The sequence below is a fragment of the Amia ocellicauda genome, chromosome 16 (genome assembly GCF_036373705.1).
Source record: "Amia ocellicauda isolate fAmiCal2 chromosome 16, fAmiCal2.hap1, whole genome shotgun sequence".
NCBI classification, from domain to species: domain Eukaryota; kingdom Metazoa; phylum Chordata; class Actinopteri; order Amiiformes; family Amiidae; genus Amia; species Amia ocellicauda.
Genome location: NC_089865.1, coordinates 2,133,189 through 2,151,304, shown reverse-complemented (window position 1 = coordinate 2,151,304; position 18,116 = coordinate 2,133,189). Strand labels below are relative to the sequence as shown.

The following is an 18,116-nucleotide window of genomic DNA, read 5'->3' as shown; positions in this document are numbered from 1 at the left end:
TTTTTTACCCCCATTTATTTCTGTTCCTCAGAAACACCACCCTTATAAGTGGCAGTAAAAATGCCCAGGGCCTTTCCTTTATACCAGACTTGAACAACATTTAATTTTTCCACAAGCCTCCACCCTGCACCATCCTGCCCCACTACAATCCCTCACCACAGCTCCCATAATCCCCTGCACCAGTCCGCACCGCCCTTGTGGCCAGCCTCCCTCTCCACACATGGAGCCGTGCCTGCCTTCGCATGTGTTTCGTTTCCCTGCGATCCTGAACGTCCGGAAAGTTGACTCTGATCTGGACGCTGAGCAAAAGATGACTCACTTTCGTTTCTTTTATTTATTTTTCTCTAATTATTTTTTTAAAGAATCATCCACAGTTCCAGTTTCCCTCGCCGAGCCGCAGCCCACAGCTGGCAGAGCAAGACATGACTGTATACAAGAGTGTTCTGCGCTGCTTTTATTTTGTATTTCTTAATGATTAGTGTTTTACTTCAAAGCCTGCAGCGTGGGTGGCCAGCTGCATCCCAAACACCAGAAAACATTGCCTGACTGGCTAATCATGACTTGACAATGTCAGTGCACATTTAGTTGAAAAGGATTGAGAGTGTGGCCAAGTGTTAGGCATTGACCGTGGTGGGTATGCGGTGAAGCCCTGTCCTGTCCCTTTACCTGCAGGTCCATTGAGTCGCTCTTCGAGGAGCTGGTGCACGAGGGGCTACTGATCAGACCGATGGACGTCAGACTCTCAGACTATATAGGTACCTTCGCTGCTCCTTACTCAAAACTCTCTGAACTCCTCTCTTGACATTTCACTCAACAACTAGACCAGACCAGAGGATTTATCTTCCCACTCACACTCTCTCTCGACAAGTATTTATATTAACATCCTGTGGGTTACCTCAGCTAACTTTAAACACTTTTAAGCGCTGCCCTGTGTGTTCTGCGGGGGCCCTGCAGCAGGTGTTCAACGGAGAGACGTTAATGCAACGTGACGTCGCTCACGTGGGCCGTGCTGAGTTACAGTCCTGGCAGTCGCGGGTTTTATGCGGCCAGTTATGTCTGGCAGCGTGCCGCCTGGAATAAATTGGATTTATGACTGAATTAGTCGGCTTGATTCTCTCCGTGGATTTCCTTTTACTGCGCGTGTTTAAAAGCCTGGCGAGTTCGGTACTGTGGTGATGCCGTGTTCAATTAATTTAACCGGGCCATCGAGTTATAAGCTCTGGGGGAAGAAAGGGGGGATTTTTGTGTGGCTGTGAAAAGACGGACCTTGTTTGGATTTCTTCTATTATATCGTTAATTGTGTTTTTACTGCCCATGATTTTGGAGCGGGCAGAACATGTTTATAAAGAAAAGGGAGGGGGGACTAAACTGCAAACAGACACCCCTGGGATATAAAGAGATGGAGGAGGATTTGTATTGTAGCTAAGTAACGAAAAGACGAAGACAAAGTCAACAAGGTAGTGTTCGTGCCAGTACAGGTAGGCCCTCATCCTGACCTCCTCAGGGGCAGCGAACATGTAGCTGAGCATTTGAGCGTCTTGCCGTTTACCTGCCGATGGGATCTCTTGCCTTACCCAGGTATCTGCACAGTTAGCGTGATTGCCAGCTCCTCTGTCTGGGAAAGACCCCCACACGTGCTCTCGGGGGACAGGTGTGCGTCTCAGGTGTCGGTGTGGGATGGTAAATACGGACAGGTATGGCTGCAGTTTGGGGCATCAGGAGTCATTAAATACAGCCGAGGATAGTATAGTCAGGGCTGCAGTCTTTTATTCTCATCTTCTTTAACTCTTCTGCATCTTTCACTCTTACCCCTGTGTACCTTCACTGAGCCTGCATCCATCCCTGTATGTGCAGCTGTGGAAGACCGTTGTCGTGTCTCCCCACAGGCGAGTACAGTTACCTGGGCACCACGCTGAGGCAGGCGGACATCGAGCCCATGCCGTCTCTGTCCGACGTGAGACAGCTGATCGCCCTGTACGGAGTCCTGCCACTGGGTGAGTCTCCCGCAAGGATGGCGATTCAAGTCATGAATAAATAAAAAACACTCGAGACAAAGTAGACATAAGGCAAACAAAAGAAACAAGCAGAACCCAATCCCCGCATCTAATTATGTCCTCCCTGTATAAATGTTTCAGAGCTAGGACTTGTAAAGCATGTAGCCCCTGCACTGTGATTGAACCGAGTCTGTTCTTTATTCTTTTTTTTTTTAAGTTTCTTTTGTCACTCTCCCTCCCGACGCCGCGCTCTCAGAGGGTAACCCACGCAGCAGGGCGGCGGTGTAGGGTGTCCCACGCCGTGTGTCAGTTTGTGTTTGAATTTCATCCCTGTTTAACGAAACGCCGCCCCCGGCTCTGTGGGATTATCGCGGGGATCTGACCCAGAGATTGAATTTGATCCTCAGGTTAAAGGGTTGGCCCACTGGAATACCCTACGGCCAGGTAAGGCCACGACCCGCCCGTCATTCAACGCCAACTATAACACTCTTATTATGACTCCGTTTCAGCCCTCCGGTCCAGAGGCTTTAGGTGGTGAGAAGGGAGTGAGGGGGTGGGGGTTACTGGCTACATTTCAGTGCCTTTATTATTACCAAGATGCGTCTTTCGTCAGTTGGAAATCATCAAAGAAAGGGAGCTGAAGGACTTATTTTTTTTGTTTTCTTTTCTTTCCGTCCCCCAAAGGTTTTAATAAAAAGTCGATGATCGGCCCACGTACCCAGTTAGCTCGTGTGCTGTGTACGTTTCATCCCTGAGCCCTTCCTTAGCCATTCTTAGTTCAAAGTCTCCACAGCCCACGGTTTTATTTTCACACCAGATGATTTGGCGTGTGTGTGGCGGAGGTGGGGGAGTCAAGTTCAGTGAGACAAAGCGATCGCTAGAGAGGGACACAAGCAAAATATACAGACATTTACACAATTAGAAGACTGTGTAAGTTGTGTAATCAGTTTATCAAAGGCAATATGGATGATATAACATGTTTTGCATGTATGACTGTAAAGCTGACGTTATTAATATTATTTATTTTACATTATTGTTTAATTACTACTTCAATGTCTTTCTATCAGCACCTCGAAATACAGGGGAGTCTCGCATCTTTCCTTCCTTCTCTCATTCTCTCCTCATTCCAGTACTGCGTCCGCTTCATTTCCCTCTTCCTGCGTTTGAAACCTGGGACCCAGTCACTCCCTCTCTCGCTCTCTTCCTCTCTCCCGCTCTCCCTCACTCACTCATCGAAAGGTCACTATTTCTCCCCCTACTTTTCAATTTTAACTTTCAGTCAACTCTGGCCCGCGGGCCGCGACGCGGGCATGACGTGCCATTGCACTTCCGACCTCCCGCCACATGTGCGAGCCAGCTTGTGAGGGACCAAGGACTTGGCTCCAGGCTCTCCGAATTGTCTAATGTGAGGGGGGTGGAAACTGGATACAGTTGTTTGAAACGTGATTTATAAATCCCTCTTATTTATAAAACACCACAGGGAACTGTTTTCATATTTTTTTCCCCTTGACATGCTTACTCTGCAAGATTTCCCCCTGCATGTCATCGGCGGCTTTCTCTGCGGCGAACGAAAGGAAATGCAGAATGCAAATATGTATAATTAGAACCTTCTTTGACTCGTCCATTAGAAGATTAACCCTTTGCAGAGCACCGTTCCACGTCCGTCAGGTGACTGGGCTTCAGTAGGCCTGCTGGGGCCCCTGCAGACCACGCCACTGCTTGGGGTTGGAGGTCAAAGTTCAAGCCTCTCAAATGCTTTAGAGCAGGGGTGTTAGTGTCTCCTGGTTTTTGTTCCAACAGGAGCTCCCAATTACTTAATTAATATCATTATTTACTTAGGTGGGCTTATCATATTTTATTTATAGCCGATACTTTATAACTGGTTGATAACTCAAAACACTGAACCCACAGAACATGTCAGAGAGTCTGGAGAGAAGAAGTCATCCAGTTAATCATTTAATTAGGCCAATTAAGAAGCCAAGACCTGAGCTGGAACAAAACTCGGCAGACAGGAGGGAGAAGCGTTGCCGCATTTTACACCACGGGGAAAACAATAACAAAAACAACACGGAGGCTCTCGTACTTGAAATGCATTCAGACGTCACTGCAGATGAAAGTAAAGCCCTTGATAATATATATAATGCATAACTAAGACAGTCAAGATGCATTTTCTTTTTCCATTGGGAAAATTCAGTACTGAGTTATTCCTTTTTTTCTGTTCATTAAAGAATGTCTCCTGGGATAGGATGCATCCAAAACAAATTTCTCATGGATGTCTCCTCAAGGGGTAGGAACGAGCCACTGAATACGAGATGAGATCCTAGATTTGCCAGCCGCGTAGCAGACACAGGCCCTGAGCCAAGCGCTGTACTGAAATGCGCTGATCGCACGTGGCTCGGCTTATCTGAGTTCCTTTACGGGCGGCTTGTGCTCCGTGTGAATGTAGAGAACGCCCTTTTTCACTGATCACCCGGCCTTAAACGAGCTCCAAGAATATGCTGAGAACCTTTTTGTTTGTGTGTGTAAATATATATTGATTTAATGAAACGTGCACCTGCCGACGGTTTCTGGCCCGAGGATGATGAGGGAGTGAGTGCACTCCCACGCTGCTGATGGCTGTGACTTCCTGCCCTCAGTCCCGTTATTTAATCTCCCAGCACCAACATCTGGGCCCTGCACGATAAAAGTGCACGCTGATTAATGCATTGTTTCACAGCACATTGTTTCCTTGTCTGAGCAGGTCATGCAGGACAGGCCATTATAATTTGAGCCCAATGAAATCTGTAGAGTATTCACTCTGTAGTCTGTGGCTGTGGTCTGACTGGCACGCTCCCGTTCAGCTCAGTTGTGTCCCAAACCCGAATCTCGCCTGTATTGGAAACCTCCCAACTCTTGCTAGACCTTGCCCTCATGGTCCCTCCTGCTCGTTGTGTGGCAGGCTCCCAGGCGGTTCACGAGAGGGCCCCGCTGTTGAAGGCCCTGTTGCTGGCTGGCCCGGCTGGAGTGGGGAAGAAGATGTTGGTCCACGCCCTCTGCACGGAGACCGGAGCCAACCTGTTCAACCTCTCCCCAGGCAACCTGGCCGGGAAGTTCCCCGGCAAGAGTGGCCTGCAGATGATGCTTCACATGGTGTTCAAGGTAGAAGCTGCGGAGGGAATAGTGTTACTATTGGCGGGGGTGTTGCTTTAAAATTAGACCATATCTGACCCCAGGATGAGTCGCTCTCACCATTCAGGGAGAGACGAGAATAATAAACTCATTTCAGACTCTATACTCGGTTTATCACAGCCATTGGATCAGAATTTCAAATTGGGGAATTAATATTCAGCCGAGGTATTTTGGCAGTTTGTAGAAAACCTAAATTCCCCAGCAGATTGTTTTTATAAATCAGTATGAAAACAATACATAGTTATCAAGAGCAATACATAAATAGTTAATACTTACTTGAAATGTGTGTATGTGTGTGTGTTTGTATGTATGTGTGTGTGTGTGTGTGTATATATATATATATATATATATATATATATATATATATATATATATATATATACAGCTCTGGAAAACAATTAAGAGACCACTTAACATTGGTTTCTGAACTTGTAGTGGTCTCTTAATTTTTGCCAGAGCTGTATATGAGAGAGAGATTTTCTAGTAAAATGTATGATTGTTTCTATGACGGACACTGTTTGTGGTGAGAAGAGAGTCGCACAGTCACCCCCCTGTAGAGAATGGCACTAATAATCTAATAAGGACAAAAAGGTCAATACCTTGGCAAAGAAGTGGTTAATTTAAGATCTCTTTCTGGAGTTCCTTGGTGTTTAACCTTGAGATTAAGAGTTGATATGATTCGCTTTGTTCCCAAATACCTTACCTGTAATGACACATGAAGTGCTTGTGAAATTCACCATGACTTCAGCTCTTACACACACAGCTCTGACCTACAAATCAGATACTGGTAATATACTAACGGGAACAGGTATCCCAGTGTGTGCGGACAGTCATCACCACAACACAGGGCCTCAGCCGATGGGAAGGAGCTGATCGGTCCCATCAGTGTGAGTGTGAGATGGAGATCTGAGCAGCTCACATGGGAAGGACCCCAACAGCATTGAGCCTCGCGTGCCAAGGTTCAGGACTCTGGGATTATCATCCCCAGGCGCCTCTGAGGCTGAGCACTGACAGATTTAACATGGTGTCTAAATTAACTCCTTAAGAGAAGGGTTGGTTTTTTTGTGTTCGTCCATAAATCATGTCCAATGTGGAAGTCGTCCTCTCTGTCTGTCATCTGTGTTATTCATCACTGTCACAACGCGGAGCTCTGCTCTGTGTGATCCTGCAGCGAAGAAAAGAAAAGAAAAAAGAAAACTGCCTGGTGTAGGGAAGATGCCTTTCTCTGTGACCAGCTGGAATAATAATCACAGCGTGACACAGCCCCTCTGGGCCTGACAGGGTTAAAGTGCATCACCAATGGCTTTTCAAAGATGCTTGACAAAACTGCGGACAGACGCACCTCTTTCACTGCCTCCCTGTTGAATGAGAGCGAAGAAAAACGGGTTGGTCAGAGAGAGAGTCGCTGGGATGAGGGAGAATCTCCGCTCAGGGCTCGAGTGCTGTGCCTCAGGCAGCGCCGGGTTTCACAGAAGAGGCCAGGGCCCTTGGTGAAATGCAGACCATGCCCAATGGGCAACGGGCCCTTCCGTCAAGAGCCACCCATGTCCTGTCATCCTCTGCTGGGGCCCCTGTCCTGAGGGGTGTCAGCTCTCCTGTCTCTTCCTTTACCCATGGCCCTCATATTGCAGATATTGTCCATTATGAAGCAGCTGGAGGGTCTTTCTCGGCCCAGGGCCCTCACAGCTGTGTCCCCAAGCCGATCCCCACTGCATGGCCTGATTGAGTGGCTTTGTGTGTGGATTGTGTGGATTGAGACGGGTTGACGTTGGCTGTTTACTGAAAGGAAAATCTACCTGTTTCCTAAACAACTCGGCTCGGCTGGCCAAGCAGGCACTTTTCAGTTGTATTCACCAACTGACACGACTGGCACACCACACCTTGAATCGAATCATTTATTGAGATGGACAGGCCTGTTGAGAGAAAGAAAAAAAAAAACAAAAAAAACCTTTGAGTGGTTCTTCAAGGCTGTTACAATTCCAACTAAAAACACCCTGTCTTTAGATCTGGCTGAATTCCCAGCTACTGTGAAAAGGAAACCGGCTTTGCTTTGTAAGAAGAAAGGAGTTAAACAGCAGCATTCCACAAATACTGCAGTGGTCACGGAAAGGTCATTCCCAATGTTACGAGGGTTGTGTGTTGGAAAAACGAAAAGTTGTAAGCTGTAGTCAAAGTAACCGTCTTTCATTGTGTTACAGGTAGCTCGTCAGCTGCAGCCCTCGGTCGTCTGGATCGGAGACGCCGAAAAGACCTTCTACAAGAAAGTACCGAAGGCAGAGAAAGAGGTAGGAGAGCACGGGGCTCCTCAATACATCTTGCAGGGGGGAGAGAGAGGCACGCACACGGGGGTAGTGTGTTTGTTTAGTAGTGGATGTGTTGTGCGTTCCCCCGAAGTGATCGGTGTGTGGGATCCCACCGCAGTGACGTTAATCTCATCTGCCCAGGAGTGAGGTTGGGAAGGAGAGGTAGCCATTGGGCCCGTCTTGTCCGTTGGGCATCTAGTGGCTCATCGATGCTGGAATTCTGCCCAGCTGCACTTTCTTACAGCAATAAGCGATACGTGCAAAACACAACACTTAAAATCCACTTCATAGCATGTCCTGTAAACATTATAAACATGAACACCAAAACCTTAATTTGCTAAAGTGGTTCAACGGTTTCCCCAGACATCTCATCGTCAAGACCATCAGGTAAGGGCAGGGAAAATGCAAAATCAGCTAATTGAGCAACACACAATGTTTAGCTCCCATTAAAGCAACATACAATTTTCACAATCACGGTTCTGTTGAGATTGCAGTTGTGTTGAATCGGGCTGTTTTCCACACAGTCTCTGCTACACTTGCCCACACCGCACTTAAAACGCCTTGTTTTATACTGAGCTCAACTACATGGCAAACCCATTAAGGTGTTTATTGGGCGTTTAGATTAATTTAGACCTTCATTCCCGAGCAGTTCCTTCCTTCCTCGTGGTGCTAATAAAGTCAATTACCACACTTAAAGCTTAGACTCCTCTTAGGTACTGTTGTGTGCAGATGCCTGGGGCTCTGGGGCGTTTTAAACGTGTATGTGGTTTTTCTAAGTTTCCTTGGTGTAAAATCTGTTCAATTCATCACAACTGGAAACATTTGTTTATTTGCATGGGCCTGACTTGAGTAATCAGTAATTAAATTAGTAGCAGGAGGGGAAACAAATCCCCTTCTTGGTGGATTACAGATGCAGTTTCACTGCAATTGAGAGCTTTAATGAAAACAAGGCATCCCGGCGTACACCTGCAATCGATTTATTTGAAAACGCTGTACTGTCAGATACCGCAGTCCAAATGCCACAGTTGCACACACCGATTGTCGTGGACAGTTTGTGTGTGTCCAGCCGCCACGTCTGCTCTTAATAACAACTGTGGAAGAGTGTCGGGCGAGGAAGATTGACCGGGTGCCAATAACTCATCGCTAATCCGGATCAGGACGAGTGAAGCTTAATTGTTTTTCTTCAATTGGCATCTAACCCCGGCCGATCTACTGAGCACTTTGCCGCAGTCACACGCGGCTCTGCTAATGACTGCCTTCTCGATCACAGTGTAAAGACACCCAACCAAATCACAACACGCCGTCTCTCCCCGAGCTGCAGCGCTCAGTTATCGTCCCGCAGTGCGCTGCTGTTTGTTTGGTGTTTTTGGTGATAAGATTGGAAGAACATTCCTGCCTTCCTTGACAACGCAGCCCAGAGATGAGTTTGCGTCAACGTCCTGAAATGCCGCCCTACGATTGGCTGCACGCTACGGTTCTGGAACACCTGTGGTGGAACTCAGAATTCTTCTGATGCAAGTGTGAATATTTACACGGGAGATACTAACAACACGGCTTGGCTGGAAATGCGGTCTGATCTTCTGTGAACCCTGAGGGCTGAGTGAGTCAGTGCGATGGCATTGGGGAAGAGCTTCTGCCCTCTTCCCGACAAGCCCAGTCTTGCCTTGGCTCACATGTTGCAAATTCCTCCCGGATCTGCGACACAGACATCCACGCACCAGGCTTCTCCCCAGCCCGTAACTCTCCGTCCTCTCCGGTGGATGCTGGGCGTGGGCTGAAGTTGCGTGACTGTGTCTGTGAGCTCATCCCACACGCACACGCCATGCAAAACCGGTCCCCTGCAGCGCTGTGCACCGACACTGTCACAAACACTCAGGGCGTGGAGGAAGGAGAGTCGAGTGACCCGGGCCTTGGCAAAGACTCTCAACACTCACAGATCTCAGGTTTCCTCAGAGCAGACAGGGCACAGATTGAGGGGAGGGAGGGAGAGGTGCTTGAGAAAGATGAGTTGGGAATCAGGATGCAGGTTAACTGGAACTTTTCCACCTCTGCGGACTCTGATCGATTCTGCACTCCTGGTCCCGGCTGTGTCCGGCCCAGCTGTGACGGGGGGGCTTTGTCAACAGCACCGTCCATCATTGTGTCGCGGCCCTGCGGAGGGGAACGTCTGGAATGTCTCTCTCTTCATGACAGCGAGGAGTAATTTCCTGTTGACTGCTTCAATTTTCCGCTTTTTCATCATGACTGTATCCATGGTGGCTGTTTTTTTTGTTTGTCTCTCTCTCTTGTGTTTGTTTGTTTGTTAATTAGCTTTGTTTCTTTCTCCATTAGTCCACGGGTTTTTCTTTCTGTTGTCCTGCCAGTTTGATTGTCCTCCAGCTGCCCTGTCTTATTATAGCCCCGTCTTCAGGGTTCGGCACAACAGATGCAGGAATGCTTGAGTTTCTAGCAGACTGAAAGACATTACAGACCCCCTGCGAGAGGCGGAGTGTGTTCTTTGCACCATTACCTAAAATTAGTCCAGCAGACTTATTATAACTTTGCTCATGAGAACATGCAGTGTCTTGTTCTCTTGCAAAATCTGTATTAATATTATTTGTATTATTATTCTGTGCCAATAAACACTGGGTTCTCCCACTACACAGACCAAACCTCATGCAGCGCTTCGCCATTTACGCAGTTCTTTTGCACGGATATGATCAGTAATTAGTGATTTATAATGGATTGAAAACACCAAAAATCCCCTTGACCCTGGCGGTTTGAACCCTCAAAATTCAGCGGAACGTTGGAGAGCCAATCAGCAGTGAGGATCTAGTTCCAGCCAATTAATCAGACGCACTTCTTTAAAATTATCTGTCAAACACTCCCCTCCTCCCTGTCAGTGTTGCTGAACCATTATTGGATTTCCCGTTATAATGCTATATAATATTTATACTAATATTATTAAATTAGATGAGTATACCACTATCCTACAATTTTACCATATTTGTTTACAGTTTTTACCACAATTTTAACTTATTTTCTCCATGATTTTTACCATGATTGGTTTCCGGACCCGGGGCCTCCCCTCCTTTCTATCCTTTTTCATCCTCTCATCTTAATTTTCCCGTGGCACCTCATGTTGTGGACGATTATGCCTAAATAACTGGTGAGCGCAGCCGGCCCCGAGTCAGTCAGAGTCAGATGGCTCGCATTAAGACTCTGAATTAGCAATAGCGTCGGGGCTGCATGCGTTTCAAAGGGACTCCTACAGGGCGGTAATATATTCTGTAAATCTTAGCCTGAGGGGGGCGCAGCACACGCTGTCCTCCCAGGACTTTATTACTCTTAATGGGACTTGTTTTCTTTGTCTTTTCTCAGAGCGAGCAAACATGAACTTCATTTTGCTCTCTGTCAGATATTTTAATTATTGCAGTACATAGTCATTTCACATCTGTGTGGAGGGGGTGGTTGTGCGTGTCGGGGAGGTCTTTTTTCATCTTTATTATATATAGGACATATTGTGTACACCAGCAATTTAAACACAAAACATCTGCACGACACCTTGACGGCGCCTTCTCTCCGTGCCGGGCTGTGTGCCGCTGGCGCTACATTACCGGTGACATAATGCATCCCTAACTCACCGAATCAGACTTAAACACCGGGGCTACATGACAGGTGATTTGCCTCTGATGAAACAACCCCACAGCTGTACCGGCCCGTTTGATAGGCGTGTTGAACAGGCTGGATATCACTTTCGCATGATGAGCTTTACACGCATGTTCTGAGACAAATCTCTTAAAGCGCCAGTTTTGAAACACCTTTTCTAAATGCATGTCAGCTTGGCCAACAACCACGAAAACAAACTGTACATCCTTTCTAAAACGAGCCACCGATTAAATCACCACGGTGGAAACTGGTGTGAGCCCTTGGCTCGGAAAAAACAACTGGAAAGCAGACAATATTGTGGAGTTTATTGTAGAACAGGCAAAGACTGTCACTGGATACTCTAAACATCGCACACTGGCAACAGGCTGCCCCAGCTCTGTCCCGATGAATGCGTCTGCCTGTCAGCTCTTCTGGATAAAGGCTTTTTAAACGCTGCATGCTAAAAGAGCCCTAACATTTCCACAAGAGGTTTCGCATTACGCACAGGGTCACAGTGCATCAAAACCTCAACAAGACATTGAGACGAAGAGTCTCTGCTCAGCGTTTCACTGGTAGCCGAGGTTTGTGCTTCAGCTTGTGAACGCAACCTCGGGAAATCCAACTCTTGAGCTTCCCTGCACATACTGTGAAGATCTTTCTGTTCTCCAGGCCAAAATACATCTCTATGGCTCTCGACAGCAGGGGCTGGTCTGTGTAACAGTTCATCTTAGTTTTGTTTTCCTTGCAGACCTCGGTGATGCCAAGCTGGAGGTCTGAGCGCTGGCTTCTCCTGCACAGGGTGTTTGCACTCAGATGCACACTCCCGACAGGCACGAACGCACACACACACACGCCGAAAGAGTCTCCCCTGTCGAGCTGTAACTACGTGTCTTGGCTCCCTACACTGCGAACGCATTCTCCACATCAGAACAGAGTCAAAGGCAGAAGGGTTTAGTAATAAAATTCCCAGCAGCACTCACTTCTTCCTGGTGAGACTCCAAATCTGCAGCGTGGATGACCAAGCTGCTTTTTATTTTAATACAACCATCACACTCCCTCCTCCTCCGCTCCCTCCCTCCCTCGGGTCTCTGGGTCGGTCTTGTCCTCCGTCTCGGTGTAAATTGCTCTCTTCTGCACCAGACCTGACAGGATAATAACTCACACGGAGAATACCTGGGGAATCTTCATTATTCTTCTCTCTCTGCCTTTCAGCCCCTTGTCCCACTAAATACCTTTGGACCTCAAAACAGATCAGCGTTTCCTTGTGAAATTTATACCTTGGCCATGAATAATACCATCTCTCCCCACCTATCCTACCGTTCAGCTCTCCTGTTTCTGGGAAAAGAGGACAGATGGGAATGTATTGCACTCCATTGTAAAGTTTTATAAGGCACAATATCTTGGTAAGTCTGGAATGAGCCTCGTTATCACAGCAGTGCCCTCAGTGTGGCCTTGTGTACAGATAAGTGACCGGTGGGCACAGCTTTCCTTTTCTTTCCCCCGACTAGCTTCTGTATCCCCATGGCCTCAGCGCCGCCTCCTCCACGAGCCGATCGGGCGGCGCTTCTGGCTCCGCAGCAAATCTTTTTCCGATTGGAAAATGGAAAACAAATGTTCCACATCGCTATTGTGTCATCGGATTAAATTGCTCATATTTTAGGATGTAGTGCGGTTTTAAAAACTGACTCCTTCTTGTTAAAATCTTGTGTGTGTGTGTGTGTGTGTGTGTGTGTGTGTGTGTGAAGGAGGTAGCCGTTTGTTCACACTGGAGACCCCTAAGGCGTCTTTTCTAAAGTGAACGGGCTCTGCTGTGCTGGAGATGAACGGTTAGACGATGGAGCCGGGGCCCAATCTCAGCAGCCTGACAACCAGTTTGTTTAAACTTATTGTGTTTTATTTGCATGCATTCTTTTAACCGCTTGATTTTTATTGTATTTGAATTACTTACATTACTGTAAATGTTAGTTGTCTGTTGAAGCATGTTGTTGAGTTGCTCTTGGAACGAATGGCACTATATAAATACCTAAATAAATAAAATTAATATTAAATTAAAAATTGAACTAAATAAATGTTCTTTAATAGTGGTTCTCAAACCTGTCCAGGAGTACCACCTACCCTGCTGGTTTTTGTTCCAGCGGAGCTCTCAATATCTTAATTGAACCCTTAATTATTATTAATAATTTCCTAAATCAGAGCCTTTTAATTTTTTTTTAACAGTAGGGGTTTTAAGTTAAGTATAAAATTGTATAAGAAAATTATTAAGGAGACAACTTTTGATCAGTTACACAATTTAAATAGTCAAATGTAATCAAATTATTTTAATTAAGTGTTCAATTAAGTAACTGACAGCTGGCTGGAACAAAAACCAGCAGGGCAGGTTTGAGAACCACTGTTCTATAAGGTGGGACACTGCCCTCTGGTGGAGCAGATCCTGCAGTGCAAGCATATAGATTTTTGTATCTAGTGGTTGTGTAGAGGACTCATCGTTTTGCACAGCAGATACAGTTTGAACAGCCACTCCCTGTGAAACACACGGCCCTAACTTTACATCGTCTGTGATTGTATGATATTGCCTTCCTTACACCAGAGACTGGGGCACAGACCAGCGTTGACGCCCCCACCCCGCTCACCGTGTCTCTCCTCTCTCCTTCGCTGCAGATGGAACCGAAGCGGCTGAAGAAGGACCTCCCAAAGATCCTGAAGTCCATCCGGCCTGAGGACCGCGTCCTGGTGGTGGGGACATCGCGGCGGCCCTTCGACGCCGACCTCAAGCCCTTCTGTAAAGTGTTCAGGAAAATCCTGCTCATCCCCCGGCCCGACTACGCCTCCAGACTGGGTGAGCCCGGAGAGACGGAGAGCGGGAGAGGAGGAGGAGGGGCGGAAGATGGAGAGATGAGAGGAGGATAGAGAAAGACGGGGAGTCGCAGAGAGGGAGACGGAGAGATGAGAGGGGGGTAGAGAGAGACGGGGAGCCGCAGAGAGGGAGACGGAGAGACGGAGTGATGAGAGGGGGAGAAAGGGAAACTGGAAGACACAGTGAGGGAGACTGAGAGGTGAGAGGGGGAGAGAGTTAGACAGAGAGGGAGAGATGAGAGGGCAATAGAGATGGAGAAATGAGACAGAGAGGGAGAGAAGACAGAGGGAGATGCATAGAGGGAGATGGAGAGATGAGTGCGGTGAGGGAGGGAGAGAGAACGCTGCTGAAAGGTCTTAGGGGCACATCTCCAGGAAACCATCTGTCTGTATCTCGTGCACTGTTGTCCCCACGTACGCAAGCGTGGCTTTGTTTGGATTGGTGGACGATGTGTGACCTCACTTCCTCCTCCCTTTCCTTACCTGCCGTCTGGCCGATTGAATACGAGTCCATGCTGGGATGCATGTTAAGTGTTTTACCTGCTCTTCCCGTATACATAAGCAAGTCGCATCCTGTTGTTATCGGCCAACAGTTTCCGTGCGTCACCCGGTGCCAGCTGCTCCTGCGGTTCGGTCAGCTTCAGATGGGAGTCGTTTTAAGTCTGTGCTGACTTGCGTTTTCGAAAGAATTAATAACACAGAACTGGGGTGGGTCGACCTGTAGGACTTTATCTCAGCATCCCTCAATAATCAAACTTCTTGGGTGCTTTTTATTGTATGTAAGTTTGAGCTTCTTTTTTAACCTTGGAGACAGATATTAAGAGCTTAAAGTCAATAACTGCTTTTTGCTGCAGTAGAAACTGTTCTTCAACCCCCTAGTTCTAGGCTATAACCCTCCAGAAACTGTACGCTGCTCCTAGTGTCCATGGTTGGGAGGATGGGGCCGACAAATAAAGAAAAGAACAAGTATCATAAGAACTTAAGAAAGTGTCCAGTCGAGAGGAGGCCATTCGCCCCATCGTGCTCGTTTGGTGTCCATTAATAACTAAGTGATCAAGGATCCTATCCAGTCTGTTTTTGAATGTTCCCAAATTGTCTCTTCAGCCACATCGCTGGGGAGTTTGTTCAGATTGTGACGCCTCTCTGTGTGAAGAAGTGTCTCCTGTTTTCTGTCTTGAATGCCTTGAAGCCCAATTTCCATTTGTGTCCCCGGGTGCGTGTGTCCCTGCTGATCTGGAAAAGCTCCTCTGGTTTGATGTGGTCGATGCCTTTCATGATTTTGAAGACTTGGATCAAGTCCCCACGTAGTCTCCTCTGTTCCAGGGTGAAAAGGTTCAGGTCCTCAGTCTCTCAGTAGGACATTCCCTTCAGACCTGGAATCAAACACAGGATGCCTGTAAATTGTAGACGAACAGGAGAACGCATAGCTGTAAAATAAAAATCTCTCTGGTTCTGAGCCTAACCCCATGTTGCTCTCATGTCCACAGTGTTGTGGCGGCACCTGGTGCGGGAGCGGGGGGGGCAGCTGACGGGCGCAATGGACCCGAGCTGCCTGGCCAAGGTGACGGACGGCTTCACGCAGGGCCACATCCTGCAGGCAGTGCGAGCCGTGCTGAGCGAGCGGAGGGTCCAGCAGCTGAGCAGGAAGCCGCTGAGCGCCCAGGAGTTCATCGCCCCGCTGGCCCGGCTGGACCCCGTCTACAAGGAGGAGGAGGAGACCTTCAAGGTGAGACCCCTCCACTTCCTACCGAGGCTTTTCAGAGTCCAGACTGACTCCCTCGCCTGATCGTAGACAAATCTATACCGAACCTAAAACCCCCTACTGTTTAAAATAATTAAAAAGCTCTGATTTAGGAAATGATTAGGTCAATTAAGATTCAATTAAGTAATTGAGAGCTCGGTTGGAACCAAAAGCAGCAGCGTAGGGGCTCCTCTGGGACTAGGGCTGAGAACCACTGGTTTGCTGGAGTTAATGCTGACCACCAGATGGCGCAGTAAGCCTCACTGTGAAGCTCTTTCTGTAAAGAAAGCAGACGCTGTCCATCTGACCGGACGGCTCTTGTCCTGCTGCTCTCAGGACAGAGACATTGGAGCGTTCAGCTGCAGCCACTTCTGTCCTCAGTCTGAACACTGGTCTGAACTCGGCCAGGAGTGGCCCTTTAAAGTCCCCAAAACATGTCTCTAACACAGTGTTTATAATGAGTTAATTAATGAATCTCGGGTGATGTACAACGAGTCCGGCTGCTTCTGATAACCCTTGTTCTCCTCAGCACCGTTGTCACAAATAGCAGCGGCGCAGAGAGCAGGCGTGTTGTGTTTTCTGTGTGTCGTTTACAGCCGCGCTGCTGTTGTGTGCTTACAGGGATGGTACGCCAAAACACCGCTGGGGAAGAAGAGAGCCAAGGCAGCGAAGGCCAGCGAGGAGGAGGGCGAGGCGGGGAAGGGGAAGGGGAAAGGGAAGGGAAAAAAGGGGAAGAAGAAGAAGTAAAGACAGGCTGTTAGCGTTCACTGCTTCAGCAGAACGGTCTTCTCTCCACTTCGATACGGCAGCTGCTCCAGGACTGTCCAACCCCAGAGCAGTGATGCTATGGCGAGACAAACTGTCTTTTAGAGAGATCTTCCAAATACATATTTAAGATTTCTTCAGCTGAATTGCACAGATCTCAAACTAATTCCATTTCAAGATATCTCAATTTCAAATTGAGATATAATATTGGTGTATCATTTTTTTGTTCCTGTTTATTGATTTTTAATATTTTTTTCTATCGACAATATGAAAAACATAAACAATTATGAATAATTTGTATTTTATTCTACATTTTTTTATTATAGAGAGAGAGAAGAGAGAGAATAGTACATTATAAAATTCCCATGTATGCCTTTGCTGCCATCTATGGGACCATTTGAGAACTGTATCGCTTACATCATGGCAAATCCGCTGAAATTCACTCGATTCCCAGAGCAATGTCTTATCATTCAGACTCTGAATCACTGACACTCCTCACAATTATGTTGTATATTTTGTAAACTAAAAATAATTAAAATATTTCTGATAAAAAAAAAAAACACGTTCTGATGGTGACAGTCGGTGTTTAAGGACTTATTTTTCTACTCAAGCAACATTGTCAGAAGTTTTGTTAGTCATATACCGGGTGAGATTTATTTTCCTTTGTTTGTGTGTGTGTGTGTGGGGGGGAGGGGGTTGTAACTCTTATTGTCTCTATTTACAGTGATTAAAAACAATGATCAATGGTTTTCATCCCGGGGAAAGAATTAAAGCACTAATAACAATATCCTACAACAGTTTCAAGCTCAATATTTGGGGGAAACTACTTCTGAGAAACACCAGGCTGGAAACCGCACTCTGGTTAATGAGGGAAACAGAAACTACAATGCACCTCGGCATTCAAACAGTTACAGTAATTGCTGTATAATATCACGCACATGCTTTTGTTCCGTTTATGATCCACAGAATCAAAGAGAGAGGGGGAAAAAACACATCTAAACCACCCCTGTCTGAGACAAACTAAAAAACAAACATTAAAAATCCTCACTAACTGCTCAGTACGTGAAATTGAACAATTAGGCATTTAAATCCTAAGCCATGCAGAAGAACGGCTTTGAACAGACACCTCAGGCAGCGAGTCTTCTGGGATTTTGGTCATCGCCGGGACCTTAACCTCGGCAGCTACACACACGCACACACACACGCACACACACGCACACGCCTGCACAAAAGGGCTCCGTCTCACAATTAAGAGCAGACCACAGGATTAAATCACTACAGACAACGTACGGCTAATGATGTGAAAAAGGAATTAAACCGAAACAGAAGAAGGGGAAGGAGAAGGGAAATAATAAGTAACCGTAATTATTGTCCCGGTTTCTCTTCACTCTCCCGGCAAAAATCCTTTTAATTTCTGTGCCAGAGAGCTGCTAATTAGCCTATGTAATTTTCATTGTTGCTTCTAATTATAGCCCCGGGGTGGTCTGAACCACCTTGGCCCAGGTCTGGGAGAGATTTTTCCACTTTGCGTCGGCAGGCCGGGCTGCTCTGCCAAGCGGCTGACCCAGTTCTGAGTGGCTCGGCCGTTCCTGGAAGAGCATGATTAAACTGAATTTAACTGAAGGAGGAGGGACAGACGGACAGACAGATGAGTACATTTAGAAA

The 18,116-nt window shown here is 47.0% G+C and overlaps 1 protein-coding gene across 1 annotated transcript in view; it reads left to right on the top strand.

The window, feature by feature from the left end:
- drc11 (dynein regulatory complex subunit 11) overlaps nucleotides 1-17,195 on the top strand; it is a 43,958-nt gene extending 26,763 nt beyond the window's left edge. Inside the window, exons 14-20 of the mRNA XM_066688173.1 lie at nucleotides 673-755; nucleotides 1,887-1,994; nucleotides 4,933-5,132; nucleotides 7,361-7,447; nucleotides 13,751-13,928; nucleotides 15,433-15,671; nucleotides 16,308-17,195. Of these exons, the coding sequence (XP_066544270.1) occupies nucleotides 673-755; nucleotides 1,887-1,994; nucleotides 4,933-5,132; nucleotides 7,361-7,447; nucleotides 13,751-13,928; nucleotides 15,433-15,671; nucleotides 16,308-16,433 (1,021 nt within the window). The 3' untranslated portion in view covers nucleotides 16,434-17,195. The remainder of the gene's footprint in view (nucleotides 1-672; nucleotides 756-1,886; nucleotides 1,995-4,932; nucleotides 5,133-7,360; nucleotides 7,448-13,750; nucleotides 13,929-15,432; nucleotides 15,672-16,307) is intronic.
- Nucleotides 17,196-18,116: the final 921 nt, after the last annotated feature.